The 21200-nt window shown below is 43.5% G+C and overlaps 1 protein-coding gene and 1 pseudogene across 10 annotated transcripts in view; both read left to right on the top strand.

Moving 5' to 3' along the window:
- Positions 1–248: 248 nt before the first annotated feature.
- The window catches only part of WIZ (WIZ zinc finger), a 61057-nt gene continuing 40105 nt past the window's right edge, over positions 249–21200 (top strand). For 7 of the 10 annotated variants that reach the window (XM_066614604.1, XM_066614610.1, XM_066614611.1 and 4 more), the window contains exons 1-3: positions 818–944; positions 3144–3248; positions 8190–8646. In XM_066614604.1, the coding sequence (XP_066470701.1) occupies positions 8271–8646 (376 nt within the window). In that variant the 5' untranslated portion in view covers positions 818–944; positions 3144–3248; positions 8190–8270. Of the gene's footprint in view, positions 278–817; positions 945–3143; positions 3249–7067; positions 7118–8189; positions 8647–21200 lie in introns of those variants that run through there. The other 3 variants (XM_066614605.1, XM_066614607.1, XM_066614608.1) reach the window with 3 other exon arrangements.
- LOC136642448 (5S ribosomal RNA) lies at positions 20949–21068 on the top strand (annotated as a pseudogene).

Here is a 21200-nt window from a genome sequence, read left to right on the forward strand (position 1 = left end):
TGAATCATCCTCCATCCTCACGGCGTGCACGTGTCTGTGTGTGTGGGGCGGGCGCCTTCTCGTCCTGGCCCGCGGGCCTGGCGCGCCGCTCACCACCTGAGCCCCACTCAAGGCAGTCTTTGGAACAACAACTTCCAGAAGTCTTTGGGTGCCACCCGCGATCCCGGGACGTTCAGGGGCAGGGACGGGGCTGTCCCCTAGGGGGTGCCCTCCCGCCCCCGGCACGCGTGGTGCAGCCGCGCCGGAGGCAGGAGCGAGCGCCGCTGGACGCCTTCAGGTGAGCCTCGGGACACCTGCGGACAGGACAGGGCCGGGCCGGGCAGGTGCCTCAGGTGAGCCTGGACAAGCGTCACCTGCAGCCGCCGGTGCTGCGCACCGCGGAGTGCCCACGTCAGCCGGTCTGGGGAGGTGGCGCCGCACAGCCTCTGCACACCACGCTGCTCCACCGCGGGGCAGATGGCGCGGGCTGGAGAAGGGACGCCCGGCCGCCATTTGGAGCACGCCTTTGCCTGGGCGCTGCCGGCCCGCACCCCCAGCTCAGGCACAGGCCTTCCTTGCTGCGCCGCCTACGGCCCTCATCGGGCTCGTGACGTCATCCGCCCGCGAGAGGCAGGCTCTGCCTTTGCCTCTCCTAAGATGGCGGCCGCGCAGGTGTCGCGTTGCTGCACGCTCTGCGCTTGCGACTCTAGAAGAAGGCGGGGAAGCGGACGGAGCGGCGCAGTCAGCTGGGGCGGGAGGCGGAGAAGGAGGGGGGTTGGTGGGACGGAGCGGGGGGGATTTAAAGGAGCCATGTCCCCGGCGCGGCGGCCTCGGTTGCTGCTGCTGAAGAGGCCGGAGCCGGGTGGCGGACAGCGGCGGAGGGGGCAGGCGGGCTGCCGAGGAGCAGCGGAGCCGGAGCCCTGAGCGCCCGAAGGGGGCGGCGGCGGCGGCGCTGAGCGCGACCGGTGAGGCAGAGCGGAGCTGGGAGAGGGACGGGGGGGGGTTGGAGCCGGGAGGTGAGGAGGAGGCGGTGCCTGCGAGGGGGACAAGTGACAGGAGGCGGGGGGAGCCCGTGGAAGGCGCGCTGCTGACAGGGAGGTAAGTGACAGGTAGGCCAGGCCGGGGCGGGGCGGGGGTCGGTCTCCTGGTGCCCGGCCAGCGGGGCAGGGGCAGGGGGTGGGCCAGGCTGGTGGAGCGTCGAGTGGGCAGGTGGCAGGGAGGCAGGTCTCCGGGAGGCTCACTGGAGGCGGCCGGGGACCTCGGTGGAGCAGGACAGGTGCTGGGAAGGGGAAGGAGTCCGTGCGGGGGCAGGCGGTCAGAGGCGCTCCGGGAGGACGCAGCATCGCCCTGAGGCGGAGGGGCTGCTCCCGAAGGGGGGTGCTCCTGCTTGAGGTGCTTTGCCTGGGCGTATTGTGGATTGCTGGGCGTATTGTTCAGCTGCGTAGATAAATTAGGGTTCCCTCTAGGGAGGGAGAGCAGCAAGGTGGGTGGCATAAGTTTGAGGGCCTGTTGCTAGACCCACAGGTTGGGATTGGGGGCTTCAGTGTCCAGTGCCCGACAGCACTCTTCACCTTGGCTCAGAAGTGTTCACGTTATAGATGAAGTTGTTGGCACAGGGAATGGCTAAGTCTTAACTGGCCCAAAGCATTGGGACTCCTGCACCACTTGGGCTGATGGTCCTTGGATGCAGCTTGTCTTAGTTAAGTCTACTTTGTGCTAGGCTTTCCCCTCTGACTGTAAGTTTCCTGGAGTTGCTACTGGTTTTTCCTGTGGTGGGGCTTGAGCTCAGGCAGTTTATTAGTGCCCTTGCCATTGCAGAGTCAGGGCCCGATTCTATCCAATTTTCCAGCACGGGTGCAGCCCCAGGGTAAGGGAACAAATGTCCCCATACCTTGAGGATGCCTCTGTGACTGCTTCCCCAGCACAAGATGCAGCACGTGCCCCATTGGCACAGGTGCACTGGCACTGGAAAATTTGATAGGATTGGGCTGTCAGTTGGCACTCTGCTTAAGGCTGTAGTTTTAAGCCTCTATACTTGAAAGAAAGTCTAGTTGACATTAAGAGAACTGACTTCTGAGCAAACGTGATTAGGTTCAAGTTGCAAAATCTAGATTTTTGGGTATAAGCATTGTAGCTGTTCTGTTGTAGAATTCTGTTGTAGAGTTCTTGACAGCAGCTTTGGGACTGGTTTGAACCTTATCTGAGTTTGGTCTTGGATGTTTCACAGTTGGGTATAAGCTGTGTTAAAGTATTTTCTGTTACATTTCTTATACAGATTTGTATCCATCTTCACAATATCCAAGGGTCTGTTGCACCTGTCACAGATTTACAGACCTGAGCTGTCTGTTGAGCTGGTGGTCCCATCTAGTCCGTTAGGAATGATCTTGGGCTTCTTAAAGTGAAATAGAACAGGGAGTAATCAAACTGAGAGTGCTTGGATAGGTCTTAACCTTAGGGCACTCAGTGTTAAAAGTAAACTAGGCAGTGTGGATTGCAGAACTGCAAATTAACTCCATTTTTTTGAGCATGAGAGGCTAGGGAAAGAGGGAGTGTTGTTGATTCTGGGCACTGACTATTCTAGGACTTTGAGATATGCACACAATGTCTCTCCAAGTTCCTCCTCTTCCCTAGTTTATATGCAGGAAGCAGTGAGATGAGACTTCTGTTGTTCCTGTAGCAAAGGGTTAGTTGACTACTCATGGGGTTAAGAATGTCTCAGTGATACCCATGGGAATTCAGGAAAAGTTACAAAATCCAGAAGTCAAACTGCTGGTACTTTGAAATTCATAGTCCATCACTAGAGGTGTGTGTTTTTTTAATAAATGCGAAATAATGCATGGAACATCACATAACATTTGTGCATGTGTGTGCCAGTCTAATCTTAGATTAATACTCGTATATTAGTTCAATGAACACATTCAGAATGTATCTGGTAATATTCACCTAAAGGCTTATGTCTTTTAATGTGAAAGGGTATCCTTAACCCTGAAGATACGTAAACTCTGCTCCCTAATGTTTGATGGTACATTTTATAGGTAAAGGTTTGTGCATGATACCTATATACAGTAGTTAGTGTCAATAAGCTTATGGTAGAGTGTGGCTCCAGAGACCCAAACCTTCCTTCACTCAGGCATGTAACTTTTTGCCTTTTCTGCTGATTACAGCTTTAGGTTGAATAAGGGATGAAAACATCAAGATAAGGCCTACAAAGTTGATTGAATTACCAGAATCCTTTGCTCCAAACTTCCATACTTCCAACAGAGAGGCAGGTACAGCAATGTCTATATTATAAGTCTGTGGATGTAGTAGAACAGCAGCACTAATCCCTTTGAATTTGGGAACTGGATTATGGTGTAAGGCAGGGGTGTCAAACATATGGCCTGGGGGCTGGATGAAGCCCACAGAAGCTTTTTACCTGGCCTTCAGGCTCTTGGCTCCTGAACAGTGCTGAGGAGTTATTGCTGTAAGTGCAGCCCACATAAAAATTGGGCTCTCCCATATCTTGAAATACAAGAGATGATCAAGATTTTGTATATTTTCTCTTCTGTCATTTGCAACTAATGAGTTCCTAAGTGAGAAAAAGTGCTTATTTTTGGTTATGATCCATTTAACATCACTTCCTGCCTAATGACATCACTTCCGGCCCTTAGCAGGCATCATGAATGCTGTTCGGCCCTCTGTATGAAACGAGTTGGACACCCCTGGTGTAAGGTATCTTGTCATTCCACTTGCTAAAGTTTTGCTATTAAATCTAATTTAATAAGTACCACTGCCATTTTCTTCATATGTCACATGTGAGAAGAAAGCTTGGAGGATTTTTGCAGCTTGTAGTGGGTACCAGAATGAGAATCATTTTCATTTTGTGCAGAAGTTCTGTGTTGCTTAAAATTTTTGGCTGCAGTCATGAACTGGGATATACTTACATGGTATTTGCCCTTCCCCTGCTTGTCTGAGATCCTTCTCTACTGCCCTCCTCAATTTTCTCTCCCTTCTGCAAGCAGCCCTCTAGCTACAGACTTTCTCTATATTGGTCTGTGCTAGTACTGATAAAGACATTATTACATTTCTGTTCTGTTTAGCCTTTGCAGTTAAAGTATTTTTTATTGGTTTGACCTGTATCCTCCTGTTTACATTGTTTTGATATTGTTTGCTGGATTCTGTATATTGTTTACTTTTTTTATTTTGCTAATATTGATTTTATTTTTATTATGTTTTTTGTTATACTTTTTTGACCACCTTGAGTGCCTCCCTTGTGGGAGGGGGGAGCGTAGGATACAAATGTTTTAAATAAACAGATGGAGTGCAGCACTACCATGGCTGCTTGTATCGTCCCTCACCAGATTTAAATTGTTCATAGACTTTTTAAACATGTGCAGAATGGAGCGAGAAGTCCCATTATGGTTAATGGGACTTACTCCCAGTTAAAATATGGATAGGATTTCAGTTTGTTCTCATCACACCTCTATGGAAATAGTAGGTGGATCACTTGAGGACTCTAATGAAGGGCAATCTTAATAATAATCCTATAGTTATGCCTATAGTTATGCCTATCCTAGTTATGTTTCCTCAAAAGTAAGCCAAATTGAATTCAGTGGGACTTGACTCCTAGGTCAGTTTGTATTAGGTTTTAACCTTGGTCTGTTAACTGACTTTGATTTTGGGAAGGTCTCTTTGAGACTAACACAATTCATTGCCTTGCTTTCTTTTCTCTTCTGTGTTTTCCAATAGCATCTGCAGTATTTCAATTGCTAAAGTTTCTGCCTTATATTTTTGGATTTGTCCCTGCAAAAGGGGGCCCTGGAGCAACAGTATATGTGCTTGAACTACTTTTTTAAGAACCGCTACTTGATATAAATTATTCTGGCAGCTTCTGAGAAATTAATTTTTCCATGAGCAGTCTGCTTCCTCTGGCAAAGGTACGCATCAGAGGAAGTCCTCGCAGTGCATCAGTCCACCATAACCACCATGTTCTATAGAGTGACGATTGTCAGAGGTAGCCTAATGGTGGCATGCCCTGTTAGTTCTTTAACCCCAAACCCATTGGAAGAAACCTGATGTTCAGAGAGTGCAGGGAGGTTGACTGCACTGAATCTTGTAGTCACTGCAGTGTTTCCAGGCAAATTTCATTCCTATTGTTCTTGTGTACCATCTTTGTGAACAATAAAATGAGATTCATGAGGTAACTCTAGGTACATGCCACAGTGTTAAAGGTTGGGAGGAAGGATTTAGAGAACTGTTATGGTTTGTATGGTGAATGTATCATTCAGAAAAGGCTTCTATGGAAGGAAGGTTCAGCAAGTGACATCCTAAAAAAGCAGCTTACCTAGTTGTTATCCATTGTATTTTATCTTGCAGCCCTCATCCACCAGCCCTATATGCTTGCTCAGGTACCAGGGCCTCACTAAACTTCTCTTTTGGGCATCTATCTCCTCCTAGTGGTAACTGCATTAGTTTCTCTGCCCCTGGTTTGGTCTGTGCACTCTAGCTTCCTCATCTCTCTCTCTCTCTTAAGTAGCAGCAGTTACTCAGGGCTCCTCATATAGGCACTTTGCATCTTTGTTTTTCAGAGAGCAGTCTGGGTCTAGTAGAACCAACTTAGAAGAAAGCAGCATGATCCTGTCAACCAGGCAATGTTGACCATGGCATAGTTAGTGAAGGGAGAACAACGCAGCATAATGTGTTTTCTAATGACTGTTTGCTGGTATTGCTTCTGCATGTTTTTAAGATTGTGAACTCTTTTCAAAAAGGGAACCATTTATTTAGCTCTGTGAACATTTTGGGAACTTTTTTGTTGAAAAGCGGTATATAAATATTCCTAATAATATTAATTTATATTTTAAATAAAGGTTTGTTCAACTAAGCATGTGAAAAATCATGATGTCCGCAAGTGTCATCCTAAAAAAAAAAAAACTTACCAGACTGTTACCTTCTGTATCTTACCTTGCACCTGTTATCTACCAGCCCTATATACTTGCTCAGATAGCCAGGTCCTCACAAAACTTTTTTGGGGGGGAGGGGGAACTTGTCTCCTCCTTTCCCTTGGCCCTGTATCACCCCAGAATGCCTCAAGGAAGTGTTTGGGAAACATTTCTCTGATACATTCTGGGATGATGCAGGGCCAGGGGGATGGGAGAGGGCCTTGGCACAACCTAGAAATGGCTACCGGGAGTGCTATAGGCTGCTCTGCAGCCCTTCTTGCTGTGCTAAGATAAAGGAGGCTTTTTTCCTGCTTTAAAAAAAAAATTTTTAAACCACATTTTTTTAACCACAGATTTCACTATCCACTATTTTTTTTTTAATCTTCCATGGGGGAATCCTAGAATGTATCCCCCCACAAACAACAAATGCCAGCTGTAATATATGAGAGGTTGTTTAGCCTGCAAGATTTTTTATTTAAACTAATGTCAGAGTGCCAGTTGTCATGCTTCTTAAATTGAAATTCTCTTTAGAATGTGGTTGGTTGTTCAGTGTTGGTCTGAACGCAGAAGAAGCATTATTGGTGAGAAATAATAGCTAATAAGCAGATGACTTCTCATAATTTAATAAAAATAGTGCAATTCCAATGTGCAGACAGAACAGATATGTTTATACCTAAAAAGGTACAAGAACCTTCTTAAGATGATATCCTTTTAAATGTGGTATCCTAAAGGTGAGTTGTATCAAATTTGGTGAATACTATGAATTGCTACATTTCTCATACTAAGGAGATTTCATTGCTGCAGACCAATCCATAAACCAGGTTACTGTAGACCATAATCCCATCTATTATCTAGGTTCCTGCTTCCCAACAGTGGACATATCTCTTTATATCTGTGGGATGTTTTGTCCTTGTACACCCTGTTGCAACTGCTGACCTGAAGATCTGGGTGGATGTTTTATAAAGGAGGCAGATTATCCCTATGGATTCTGGGAATTCATGTGTTATACATCTGCCCTTTTTTTTCTGTAGGACTCTGTGCAAGTGTTCCCCTTTGTGATGGTCAGTTTTCCTGTTCAGCTATGTGTTCATTACGGGTATGCTTTAATGCTTGTGCTTTTGGTGTACTGCACAAGCATGAGAAACAGTCCTGATCATAGAAAGAATGTGGACTCAATTGGTGGTTAGTGGCTCAACTTCTCTTTCCCCTCACCCCCTCAGGTAATACTTGGTCACTTTAAAAAAATTGTACTGTATCATCAGTTGTGGTGGTTTAGAGACTGAGTACCTTGAACTGGTTCAAAGTGAGAGTGTATTCATCAAGTCTTTAAAAAGCATCACTGATGACCACCACCGAGTGATACTATCTTCTCTCACCAAAATGATGATCTGTTTTGTGAACCTTTTGGTTGGGTTTTATTATTTAATGTTTGTTCTGTGGGTTGAATATTGCACTATGGTTTCTGAATGGAAAGTTGAAGTACTCTGAAATGGCTGAGATGCATCTTAGAAATACTGCTGATTTGTCTGGATAAGCATTTTGAGGTCATAGCATTGTTCTTTATAATGAGGTCCCATTTATTGGCCCATTTTAAATCCTGAAGGAGAGAAATCAGGGCCAGCCCTGTTCAGGCCAACTTTTTTACAAATGCTGTATACCTCAAGTCAAGTCCAAAGCATGAGAGAGAATATCATGGTAGTATGTTTTGTTGTGTATTTGATACCCTGGAGACAACCACTCTTTGGATGGATTTTCCTCAAGTCTATTGACAGCGCAATTCTACGCATGTGTGTTTGGAGGTAGACCACACTGAGTCTACACTTTTGGGCACTCCTGAGTAATTATATGTAGAATTTGCAGCCTGAGCCAGAGAGCAAGGTATTTTGTTTGAGGCACAGACAGGATGCAGGATGCAGCAAGTCATAGACAGGCTGGCAAGTGGATTTAGCCTAATCTGGGCATTCTTTGAGCACTTTCCGCTTTTTTGCCCATAGTCCGTTCCACTTGGAAGTTATAAAGGACACATGAAGTACTTTTTAGTCCTTGTCTTATGATGATCTGCTAAACAGGATTTTTTAATACTCTACTCCAGAAATGAGTGCTGTCCCAAAATAGGAAGCTTACACATTCAGAACTTAATTTAATAATTTAAATAATAATAAATAACTTTTAGTAGCTGCACGTGTACTAGATGGTAATCACGATGTCCGAAAATGGCTTGTTTGAAATGCCACCTCCTGATTATTTCTGAACTCTTGACATCTTGTTGTTTTTTAATTATTATTATTATAGGTTGTCTGGCAGTAATTACTGCAAATCCACCAAAGTCTTGATGTGTGGCTTGTGAAATTGACACAGCAGAATCCAAAAGGAATGGAGAAAACTGTTCCCATTGCTCTATCAAAACAACAGGAGCAGGAGGATGATGAAGAAAAAGCTGGACTTCTGACCCTAGTGCCAAACAAAGAGGATTTTGCTGTTCTTGAGTGCCCCCAAGATGAAGAGAGAATAGCTACCATTTTTAAAGATGCAAAAACATCTCTGGAGAGTGCAAGTGCATTGGGGGCATCAAAAGAAAAAGCAACAGGTCTCAAGGAGGTTGCCCCCAGTTCTACAGATGAACAAACAGCAGTGAGTAGAGAAGGGAAACTGACTGATGAGATGTGTAACCGTAAAGAAGATCCCAGTTTTTTGTCACCATTCTCTCATCAAGAGCCAAATGATGCTTTGGAAGCATGTAACTTGACAGGTAAGTTCTGAGCCCTATGGTGGCAGGCATTTAAAAAAGTCTGAGAGTGCCCTAAACAAAAGCTTTTATTTAAGCTTTTTAGGCATTTCTTTCGAGGCAGGTAAAAGCCAAGCAGCCTTTTTTGATTATCATAAAGATTTTGTTTTATCAAATCCAATGCTAGAGTGTAGAAAAGTCTGAAGGCATGTGATGCAGTTCTGCTGCTTGAAACTATTTGGACCTAAGTGGGAAATATGAATTTTATCCTATGTAATGTGTGTGAAATAGCTTGTGGCATGTTTGTATGTGACTTACAAGAACAAGGTCAAAATTCATCTCAGTATTCAGCAGTATGGCAGTTCTTTTTGTTTGTGAGTTTAGCACCTCAGACAGGGATCTGAATTCAAGCTATGTATGGTACACAGCCTGATAAAGAACTGTGACTGAATTCGTGGTACACAGAATAATACCTTATGGCACTTTAAATCCTAGTCTTGTCAAAATTGAAGTGCTAATATATGTTGGTTTTGGAGGTATTGGTTGTCTGACTTCTATGCCAACTATGCAAGAAGAAATTATTCTTACAGAACAAGCTGTTTGGGCATGTTTTGTCTGACAGCTCTAGTTCTGTCAATTTAAAGCAGAAGGTCTGGCAATGTGCAGTCCAGGAAAAGTGTAAAAAAGTACAGTATTTGAAAGAGAACACATAATAGAAATCAAACTTACATCTATATCAGTTTATCTGTACATGGTTACTAGATGAGAAGGCTTCAACAGGTACAGTGCTATCTGCTGTGGAGGAGCACTCTGCTGCTCCTATAACTTGCCCTTTTCCCTTTGCTACTGTTTGCTGATGGCACGTATTCAGAACACCCACAGCAAAGTTTACACTAGGCACAAAACATTTGTGTTCTCTTTCTATTGAATAAGACAACCCCTACCGGGAAACCTGAGAATCCCATTCTGACTATAAAGTTTGGTTTGTGAAGAATTTAGAAATTTTTAAGCACTGGCGAGCAGACAGTATGTCTATGGAACTCTATGGAAGAATGGAAGACACAAAGTGTGTGTAGAGTACAAAAGTTACAACTTGTGGATTCCCTAGCTTTTAAATTTTGCTTTTCTTGATCTTTTTCCTAGGGACTCTTATAAAGTTCTTTTGGGCTACTGAAGTCTTTCTCTATCAGCCTTTCAGTATATTTTGCGTGTGCAATAAAGGCACATTTGTGTCTTATTTCTTGAACATTTAGTTTCTGTGTGTTTTTTTTGACATGGCAATTTTGTGGTGAGGATATTTCATTTTCTGAGCACTCAAAGCAGAATTTGTTTGTATTTGGGAAAATGCTTCTGTTTCACCGTACAAGCCATTAGTTTTGGAATTGCTTTATGAAATGTGTGGGAGGTACTTCATTTGAAAAGACCTGCTAGATCAGTCCAAAGGACCACTTAGTTCAATATCCTATTTCTGAGAGTGGCCAAAACAAATGCCTTTAGGAAGCCCAGAAACCAGACCTGGAAGTTAATAACTGACTGCCAATGCTGCTTCCTTTCTTCCCCATGGTTGCAATTGGTATTCAGAGACGTGTTGCCTCTACCTCTGAAGGTGACTTGTAATCAGGGCCTCTGAGAGGATTTTTATCAGGGGGTACAAAGTTTCTTTTGGACTGCTTCCCAGAGGGGGAGGGGCAATGGGGAAGGCCGAATGAGGGGCAAAAATAGGGCAGGAGCAGTGTGCTGGCAGCCAGCATAGTCTTTGGAGCCCAGGTCTACCAGGCTTCTTGTTGTGGAGCCCAGGTCTACCCAACCATGTGGCACTGGCAGCTAGATAAAGTAATATGGAAAACTAAACACACTCCTAAGTCTCTTTAAAATCTTTGAAAATCATTGCTGAAAATTAGCATCAATGTATTTAGGCTCACACTGTAATCTTTCAGCTGTGCCCCTGAGCCCCTGTACAATCCTTCATGGTTATCAGATCCACAAGCCAAATAGCTACTGTAGCAGGCCAGTTTCCACCCAGATTTGACACTGTGTTAAGGAGGGTCATAGATGCATTTCTGGGCCCAATGTGTATGGCTTGTAGCAGCAGTTGCCATTGCATGCCCGTGGTTGTGTCCCCAGCATCATGCATAAGCAGTGAGTTTAGGTGAGATCAAAAATGTAAGATCCCAGGAACTTTCTGGGCCCTCCCGTTTGACTCCTGGACCCCCTTTCTGATCCTGGGCCCGGGTATAAATTACCCCCTTTACCACCCTCTCCTAGGCCCTGCTTGTAACCAGCTAGCAGCCAATGATGGACTTTCCCCCTTGACTTTGCCTTTCAGAACTATCTAAACCAGCAGTCATCACCACATCCTGTGGCAGTAATATCATAAATTAATGATGTGTTTTGTGAAAAAGTACATCCTTTTGTACTGAATGTCTTCCCAGTCAGTTTCACTGGATGACCCTGAGTTATATATGAGAAAACATTCTCTCTGTCCCCTTTTGCTACAGCATGTTTAATCTTACAAGCCTCTTTATGGCCCTCCTTTGTTGCCTTTTTTCTAAATGGAAATATCTCAGATGTGTTGTCCTTTCCTCATAGGGAAGATGTTCCAAGCCCCTGATAATTTTGGTTGCCCTTCTCTGCACCTCTTTGAGCTTCTCAATATCCTTTGTGAGATGTGGCAACCAGAACTGTACACAGTTTTTTCAAGTGTGGCTGCAGCATATCTTTACCTAAGAACATTAGGATAGTCTTATTTTCCGTCCCTTCCTAATTATCTGTAGCATAAAATTCAACTTTCTTGCAGCTTCTGCATACTAGGTCAATGTGTTCTTTGAGAGATCTAGTCTGACCCCAAGATTTATATCCTGGTTAGGGTCTGCCAACTTAGATGGCATCAAGATGTGTGAAATGAGAATTAGTTTGTTCCAGTGTGCATTGTGCTCTGCTTGCTTACTTTGAACCATATTTGCCCATTCACCCAGTTTGGAGAGATTCTTTTGAAGCTGTTTGCAAATTGTTTTGGTTTTCATGTTCTTGGATAATTTGTCGTCATCTTAAAACTTGGCTATTTCTCCGCTCATGCTGAACTCTAGATCAGTGGTTCACATGCATTTAGCACCAGGATCCACTTTTCAGAATGAGAATCTGTCAGGACCCACCAGAAGTGATATCATGGCTGGAAGTGACATCATCAGGCAGGAAGAGTTTTGACAATCCTACCCACAGGAAAATTTTTAACAATCCTAGGTTGCAATCCTACCCACACTTACCTAGGAGTAAGTCCCATTGACTATCATTGTTAAAAGAATATACATAGTAGCTTGTTAAAGTACAAGTCTAATATTTCCCCAAATGCAGTCATATGCCATGATAGCATCAAGTCTAATATATTTTTTAAAAAATTGAAATGAATGGGGATCCACTTGAAATTGGCTTGTGACCCACCTAGTTTGAGAAACACTGCTCTAGGTAATTTATGAGCCATTTAAAAAGTATCAGTCCCCATACTGATCCTTGGAGGAGCCTGCTTCTTACTTCTCTCCATTATGAGAATTGTCCTTAATTTATTCCTACTCTCTGCTTCTAGTGATCCGTAAGAGGACACAAATGTTGTTGGGTGTGATGACTTTGTTCATAATGAGCCGCATGCTTCTTGATAGCCACTGTGCCTTCTGTTTTGTGAACCATTTAATTAACTGGAGACTGTACATGAGACTGAGATGCTGAGAACATGAATTTTGTTCCAAGAAAAGCAGGATTCTGTAACCTGTACGAATACGCAAGTGAAGCAAATTTGCCTGTGTTGGTTTATTTTTTTGCCTATTTTGTTTTGCTTCTGCTAGGCAAAGAAGTATGCAGAGCACTAACGCAATGTTCCTTGAAAACTAGGAATCCTACTGAGTCTTTCTTTATGACGGGGGAGATTTTATTAGGCATCACCCACACATTTTCAAGTATCTTCACAGCCTAAAAGGCTTGAAACCTGTTCTTTTTTTAGATGAAAGCTGAGATTTCAGGATATTGAACACAGTATCTGAGAACAGGAGTTTCTGTGACTGCTGTTCTACTACTGTGTGTTCTCTTGTCATACAGTGCTTGCACACCCCTGCTCTAGAATACAGGAAGAAGTCAAACATAACATAAGAACAGCCCCACTGGATCAGGCCATAGGCCCATCTAGTCCAGCTTCCTGTATCTCACAGTGGCCCACTAAATGCCCTAGGGAGCACACCAGATAACAAGAGACCTCATCCTGGTGCCCTCCCCTGCATCTGGCATTCTGACATAACCCATTTCTAAAATCAGGAGCTTTCGCATACACATCATGGCTTGTACCCCATAATGGATTTTTCCTCCAGAAACTTGTCCAATCCCCTTTTAAAGGCGTCTAGGCTAGACGCCAGCACCACATCCTGTGGCAAGGAGTTCCACAGACCGACCACAGACTCTGTTATCACAGAGGTGACTACATTCATGCAACAGAGTGTGTGGTAGATTGATTAGTTGGTACATCATGTTAGCTAACAAAGTAATTGAACGTGTCTGACTTTAGCTTTGTCATACTTGATTTTCTCTGATATCCAGCAGTATCTTGACTTTGATCCACCTGATTCTCATCACTTTGCTCTTTCAGCTGTTTTCAATTATTGTGGGCCCTCGGTATCCGTGGGGAAACCCATTCCCAGATCCCCAGTGAATAACAGTTTCATAGATAATTAAATTTGTGATAAATCCATCAAAAGACCACCTGGAAGCAACTGGAATATCTTCTGGTTATGTCTGGGAAGCGTTCTGAGGTCTGGGAAGGCCATGTGTAGCCTTCTTGGGCCTCAGAAGGCCTTCTGGAGGCCTCCAAAAGGCACTTCTTGTTTTCAGTGAAAACCTTCTGTTTGCATTTGGGAGATCTTTGGGGCCCTTCAGAGGTGGGATCAACATCCCTGTTGTGTTAAATTTGCAGGTGCTGAACCTACAGATGAGAAGTGTTCATTGTATAATCACATCTCAGATTTTGTCCATGTGCTTTTCTCTTTTGTCCAACCTTCCATAACATTTATCAATGTTCTTATGTTTGTTTTTATTTCTATTTTTTTGTTTCACATACATTCACATGTGATATACTTATTTACATTTTTAGGTAGACAAAATAAATTTGCAAGCTAAATAAGGCTATGTTTTTGACTTTCATCCATGCTCTGGTTCCCAGCTAGATAATAGTATAAGGTATTACTGTAAAGGCAAGCTTGGCTATTTTCTTTTATAGTCTCCTAATATTGTAATAATCTATCTCCAGATAAAGATGGATTTCTGTAGCTTTATAGAGGCATTTTTCAATTGTAATTTCTAAGTACTTGGTGGCAGTGAGTGTAGATAAACTTGGTCTGAAGAGGAAGAGAGTGCACGCATATGTGTGTATATCTCTATAGCTCAGTTGAAATAAAATGTACTAGGAACAGTTTAGTCCCTCTAACAAAAGTCTTGTCATTAAGGCAAGTTTAAAAAATGATTATTTTTAGATTTAAATTATATTTAGATTAAAAATTTAGATTATATTGGTTCTCTTAAAACTCCTGAAGGAAAGTCTGTGTTTAATAAAAACACACGTTAAAGCACATAATCTCTTAAAACCAAATTGTGATTGTCATATCAAATGTGTTGAGTTAAAGACTGCTTTAAGAGCAAATTATGGAGAAAAGTATCTGACTTCTGTGATTAAGCATGGTCAGTGACACAATAAAGCTGCAATCCTATATTTACTTACCTGCAGGTAAGTCCTATTGAAAATGGTGCAACTGATTTCTGAGTAGACATGCATATATTTGTATTGTAAGTTATAGATTTTATGGTGGACCAACTGGACCTGGCACTAAGAAAATGTGAGAGAAACTGGGATCTGTCATCCTGATCCAGGATCATTCGCTGAGCCTATATGGTTGATTTTGTGCTTGTACTTTATATTGTTTGGCTACCTGAGAGTCATTTTGGAGGCAGACTCTGTTATGAGGCAAAGTCCAAACTGCGAAGTCTGTTGGAAGGAGACTGGAACAAAAATACAGGATGGTGGAATGTGGAATAGGAAAATTGAGAGGGAGTAGAGCAAGCAGGAGACTAGGAGGTAGACAGGCTAAAAAGCAGAGAAACCTAGAGGGAATCTAAGAAAGTCACATAGCCAAGACTGAAATCTGGCTGCTTCTGTGCAATGAGCAGGCCTCGCTCAAAAGGATATATGGCCTGGCTACACAGAAACAATTGACTGTTTGGGAGACTTTGGAGGTAATAGTGGCACTAGTCTAGTCTTCAATCTCTCAGATGGCTCACCACAAGTGGCATGAATATACAAACCAGGACTTCTTTTGTGTTAGAGTTGATCCCACAATTGTTGATGTGACAGATGTACTTATAGAATGTACTTATAGAATGGTTTCTGGCAAGTTACCTTGCTTAGCCCTAGCTTTCAAATAGAAAGGCAAATCAAAATGTCCAAAGATCATCTATCATGTCCCAAAGTAGCCAATATGCTATGACTTGGAGCAGCAATTTTCAACCTTGTAAATCTCTCAGCACACTGACAAGGCGCTAAAGACACACCATCAGTTTTTTGACAATTGACAAGGCACACCATGCTGCTGGTGGGGGGCTCACATCCCCCAATGGCCCTATTAATAAATGACCCTCCCTCAAATTCCTGCAGCACACCTGTGGACCATTTGCAGCACACTAATGTGCTGTGGCACAGTGGTTGAAAATGACAGAGGAAGCTGTATGGGGAAGTTATATTGAAATACCCACTATTGTGGGTTAAGCACACTTGTTCTGTGGAGGTTTGCTTGTTGCAATGTTTGTTGAGAGCCCTTTTTCCTTAATTCCAGATAGATAAAATCATAACCTATTAAATTCACACATCCATACTCCCATAAAGTGAAATATCAATGACCCACATTTTAGAGGTTACGATAATTGGGAAAGGAATAACTACTAGACCACATAAATACCAAAGGAGAGATGGTAATTATTAGAACTGTTCATGAGTTTTTTTTAAACAGGGAGAAAGTAGGGCATGTATTATAGAGTTTGGAAATGTGTTCTGACGCACGACACACAAATTGCTACATGTACTTGGAAGCTGTCTGTGAAGCTATTGACTTCACAGTTTGTATAGATTAAAAATGGGCTTAAAATGTGATATATAAAGTAAATGACCTGATGGTGCAAAAATTGTCACATAAATGCTCCTTGAATTTTCTCACCAGGCCTGGTTAGTTTCTGTCACTTATCTGTTGAACAAATTTAAAATTTGTGTGCAACTGACATGCCTTTGCATTCAGATAATCCCTTTGACAGCAATTATTTCCTAAACCACTGGTTCCCAAATATTCAGCTGCTAGGGCCACGTTAATCTATCTTGCTCTTATGGTGGATCGGTGTGGGTCCATTATAGAAAACAATGCATATGTTTTGTAGACAACTCTACCAATTGTCACAATATGAGAATAATGATGGGTGGAATTGAGGAGAGACAGCGAAAGTGTTGACGAGCTCAGAGCTGCTTACTACCTTACCCTTTCAGTGAAAGTGATCTAGTCTGGCAGGCGTTTCATCCAGGAGAAGAAAGTAGGTGCATAGGGATGGGCAGGGGTGTGGGAGAGAAGAGGGAAGAGTGAGGGGATAGCACTGGGCTCAGTGGATCAGTCAGGATGCATCGGTGGGTTGGATGTGGCCCATGGACCATAGTTAGCAGATTTCTGTCTTAAATGATACTGTGCCATTTTGCAACTTACAGTAGAATGTCTCACTCTCAGCAGAGCATACTGTTTAGCATATTTTATTTGCAGTGGTAACATTTTGACAATGTGCGAGTGGTTTGTTTTAATATCTAGGGTAGTTGTGGTCTAGTTTGGAAAGTTTGTGCAAGTTTTTAATTAGCTTAGAATTAGTGATACCATTGAAGTTCAAAAATCACAGGATTGGAATATGAATTTGTCCAGCTTGCAAAATGCAAGTATATTTTGAGGCAAATTCCCTTGCTCCTAAAAATGCTAATCATCTCCTAATCATCAGCACTGATAAACTTGGGAGCATATGTGTCAGTGTTTTGCATCTGTGTAGTTTACATTCCTTAGACTACTTAAAAAGGCAATGACTATGTTGGAGGTGCTTACAAGTTTTAAAAATCTCAGACTTTGTGACCCTTGCTTGATTGCATAACACTGTTTGGGGGGGGAGTACATTTGACAGGATAATTTGTTCTGTGACATCCCCATCTTTGGATCCTTCATTTGACTTGGGCAGATCTTCTGTAACCCTGATTCAGCTACACAGTTTATTGACCAGTGGAACAAGCCACCGCCACCCCTTTTATTCATCATACATTAACTAGTTCCAACCTCGTGACTCCTGTTCCTGCTGTGTATCTAGATCTGATTCCATTTGTACCTGGGGAGGACAGGGTGGGAATTGAAGGATGAGAATGTCAAGAACAGGTGCCTGCTCTTGAGTAGCAGCTGGCATTCACCCAAGAGGCAAAAATGATGCTGTCCCTGCCAGTTAGATGCTCTGGCCTCTGCCACTGCCTCCTTCCACATATACTGCCTGGGTACAGTCCTAGAGCAGAGCTAATCAAAGGACTAAGCATCATTAAGTGATGATACTTGTTCATCATTGTTTCACAGATGTCTTTTTTACGTGGTGTGCTATATTTCCTGTCTCTGCACTGAAAATTAAGCACAATTGCAAGAAAGCACATGCATCACAGAAAGGAATAGTGTATGTGCAATAATTACAATCTAAATCTTGGGGGGGGGGGTAATATCTTTCTCCCAATTTGCCCAACTCATAATTGTTAACCTGTTTCTGTATACTCTAAAATCTTATCCTGTCATGCTTCAGTAACATAGCATTTTCTCTTCCTAGCCTTTGTATAGCTGCCAGTTGAATAAAAGCCCCAAATGCTCTCATCAAAAGAAGGAACATGCAAACATGCCTGATCTACTCAACACAATCTGATAGCAAGATTTGTGTTCTGTTTAATAGCAAACACTGCACCCTCTGAACGAGCAGAGTCAAGATATTCGATGCCTTTTATCTTGTTAAATTACAGGGTACGTTTTTGTATAATTAATGTAATGAATGGTAACCTCTGCTCCCTTGAGTTTCAGATACTTGGAATGCGCAAGTAGCAGTGAGATGGTGCTCCAGATTTACGGGCAGCCAAATCCAGCGCAACTTCCTATTATAATAATGCAGCTGCGCAACATGGCCAGTGCTGCATCCTGTGAGGAAATTTTGGCTGCTAGAGGTCTCCTTGGGGTAAGGAGACATTTATCCTCTTGCTCCTGGGTAAGCCCCAGCAGCTGCAATGGAACAACTCAGATCTGCCTGAGCACAATCGCTGGCACAAGTCCATGTTGCTCTGTGTTGGCAGAAAGTCTGGGAAGAGATGCAGTGTGTGACAGCACGCACACAGCGGTGACGGCACCACTTGCCCGCTCCCGGGCCCCTTCCACCCCGCCCCTGTTGCTTCACCCCGCTTTTGCTTCACCTCATTTCTCTCCTCCCCATCCTCCCCTGCACCATTCTGCCTCCATGCTTACCTTCTCTGACCTGTGCTGCTTCATCTGCCAGCATGTGCAGGCCTTAGTGCTAGTGCTGGAGAATACTATGCTGTTGCATAGTATTTTTGCAATGGGAAGCACTTTACTGCACTTTTGGAATGGCAAGCACTGGTGCAGCACACGCTGTGCCAACGCACATGCTGCAGAGGATTGTGCCCTTTAGGGGAACTAATCCTAAGGTTCCTACATACCCACTTGGTACATCATAGGCAGATGTTGACAATACTTATCATTGGGTTGATCATAAGCAGTATCGTTTCTTAAATAGGAAATGTACAAATTTGGTGCAATTCTATATTTCTAGAGCATGTCCTGAGTGATTGTGGGCAAATGTTGCAGCCTGATGGAGAGGGAGGTATGCAGGGCTGAAGCTAGAACCAGGTCTCATGATATATGCTCTGCTGACTGAAAGAACTTGCTTGCTTTTGTGCCCATGTCTCAATGAGTCTGCTTCAGATCTGGCAACATCTTAGGCTCCAACTGACAGTGCACAAGGATCTCTTTCATAAACTCATTCTCCTTAGCAGCTGTCTCTGTAGCTTCATTCTGTGAGGGACTTGCAATTATGTTTCTGAGTTCATTATATTTACATTGTCCCCTGGGGGCTGGGGAGAATAGGCCCTCAGTTTGGCTGTACTTGTCGTAAGAGGCGACTAAACAGCCACCGGGTAGTTGGGACTTGTTAGCCTGGGAAGGCAGCTCATCTGAGAGAAGGAAAACTCTGATCCCAAACCTCCACTGCCTTGTGGCTACATCCAGTTATGGAAAAGGCTTCAGGAGTCAACCTCGAGGCAAAATCCGGAGCCGGAGTCCCTGAGGCAGTTCATGGCTGAACACAGCCATGTTCTGGCAACTCCTGCGACGCTGCTGGAACAACCGTATTGGCTTCTGCCTTTCCATTGGACCATTTCAGCGACGTGGAGAGAGGGGATTTGCTGCATGGGTAACAGTCTATCCTCCATATCTACTTCTGTGGACACTCTGTTCCACAACCACTTTTCAGAGCGCAACACCATAGTCTTCCAAGACTGAAGGATGCCAATGTATGATATTTACATTTTAAGTCTGATAAAAGATTGGTTCTTTGACCATGGAGCATGAGAAATGAACAGCTCCTGTTTTCACTATGGCAAAAATGACCAAATGTTTGCACAGTATTGATGAGCAGTAAACTTTTAGCACTAGGACCCACTTTTTAGAATGACAATCTTTTTAGAATGACAGGGCCCATCATAAAGCAAATTAAAATAAATAATTATAAATAATTAAATTAAAGTAGAACAAATAAATAAGGGGAAGCCAGTCCTGTTCCACCAAGTGAATTTTCTCTGTAGCCTGCCTGCAGTAACACCCCCCCCCCCAAAAAAAAAGAATCAGTAAGGTTTTCATCCCTACCCGGTACCCAGTTCAATTTAAGTTCTTATATTTCAAGCATATCACTATTGGGACCCACCTGGCTTTACAAGTCCAATCCTATGCCTGTCTACCCAGAAGTAGGTCCCATTGTAGTCAGTGAGGCTTACTCTGAGGAGATTGTGGATAGGATTGCAGCCTAAAACAGAAAAAAATTCACCTTACCCTGTCAAGCCTCTGTTTCATTCTTTTTATGGGGGGGTGGGCTGCCTTCTGGAGCATTTGTTGAGGGCCAGTTGCATCAAATCAGGACCATTCTGGTGGCATAACATTTCCCTTTTCCTGACCTGCCCAGGAGCCAAGGCATGTTTGTTTACTTGCGAGTAAATGCAACCATGTGGCTTAGTTTTGCTTTCCATAGGGCTCAATACATTCGCCAGCTTGGAAGGCGGGACCGCCTTCTCAGGTGTTTTTTGGAGACTGCATTCATTGGATCAGGACGACTCTGGTGTCATTGGATTCCTCTCAGCCTGCCCTTTCTGACGGACTTAGGCATGTTTGCCTACTTGCGAGTAAACATGCAATAGGCTCAGTTTCACTTTCCATTGGGTTCCATACATTTTTTGTTTTCTGGTTTTTTGCCAAAACTTTTGATAAAAAGGAGATATTTCACTCTGGTTTTTTGCATTGCATTCTGCTGGAAATTCCGCATCCAACATGATGGGGTTACTCCTAACCACTGCAATTTTAGCACGTCACTCCCCCAGTGTGTGTCATCTCCTCTGTGCACGTCACCCCGTGCAGCCCGCACCCTCACTGACACTAAACAGCCCTGGTGTGATTGACAGCTACTGCAGCCAGTAGGGGCAGTGCACCCGTGGTAGTGTGGGGGGACAATCAGCAGCAGTTCACTGCTTTTTCTTTTAACAATGTCTGCTATAGTTCTGTTTCACACACTGCTTGACTTTCTGGTAATTCTCTATTGCAGTGTTTCTCAAACTGTGGGTCGGGAGCCACTGGGTGGGTCGCGAGCCAATTTCGGGTGGGTCCCCATTCATTTCGGTATTTTTAATATATTGGACTTGACGCTACCATGGTTTGTGGCTCTATTTGGGGAAGTGTTGCAGGCCTGTGCTTTTAACAAGTTACTATATATATATCACCCCAGCAGTGTCTGTTCTAGTGGCTGTCTGCTGGTATTCTTTTGCATCTTTTTAGATTCTGAGCCCTTTTGGGACAGGGAGCCATTTAGTTGTTTGATTTTTCTCTGTAAACTGCTTTGTGAACTTTTAGTTGAAAAGTGGTATATAAATACTGTTAATAATAATAATAATATATGCACATCACAGTATATGCACAGTATTGCGCAGTATATGCAGCAACTGTTACCCTGCACATGCCCGATCTCGTCTGATCTTGGAAGCTAAGCAGGGTCAGGCCTGGTTATTACTTGGATGGGAGACCGCCTGGGAATACCGGGTGCTGTAGGCTTATACCATAGTCTTTCGAGACTGAAGGTAGTCAACCTACCATTGATGAGCAATGAGCTCTATAGAAAGAGTTCTTATGGATTCTGAACAAAAACTAACTGCCCCTAAACATCTTTATACTCTTCAGATCCCT

This window comes from Tiliqua scincoides, chromosome 2 (genome assembly GCF_035046505.1).
Source record: "Tiliqua scincoides isolate rTilSci1 chromosome 2, rTilSci1.hap2, whole genome shotgun sequence".
NCBI classification, from domain to species: Eukaryota; Metazoa; Chordata; class Lepidosauria; order Squamata; family Scincidae; genus Tiliqua; species Tiliqua scincoides.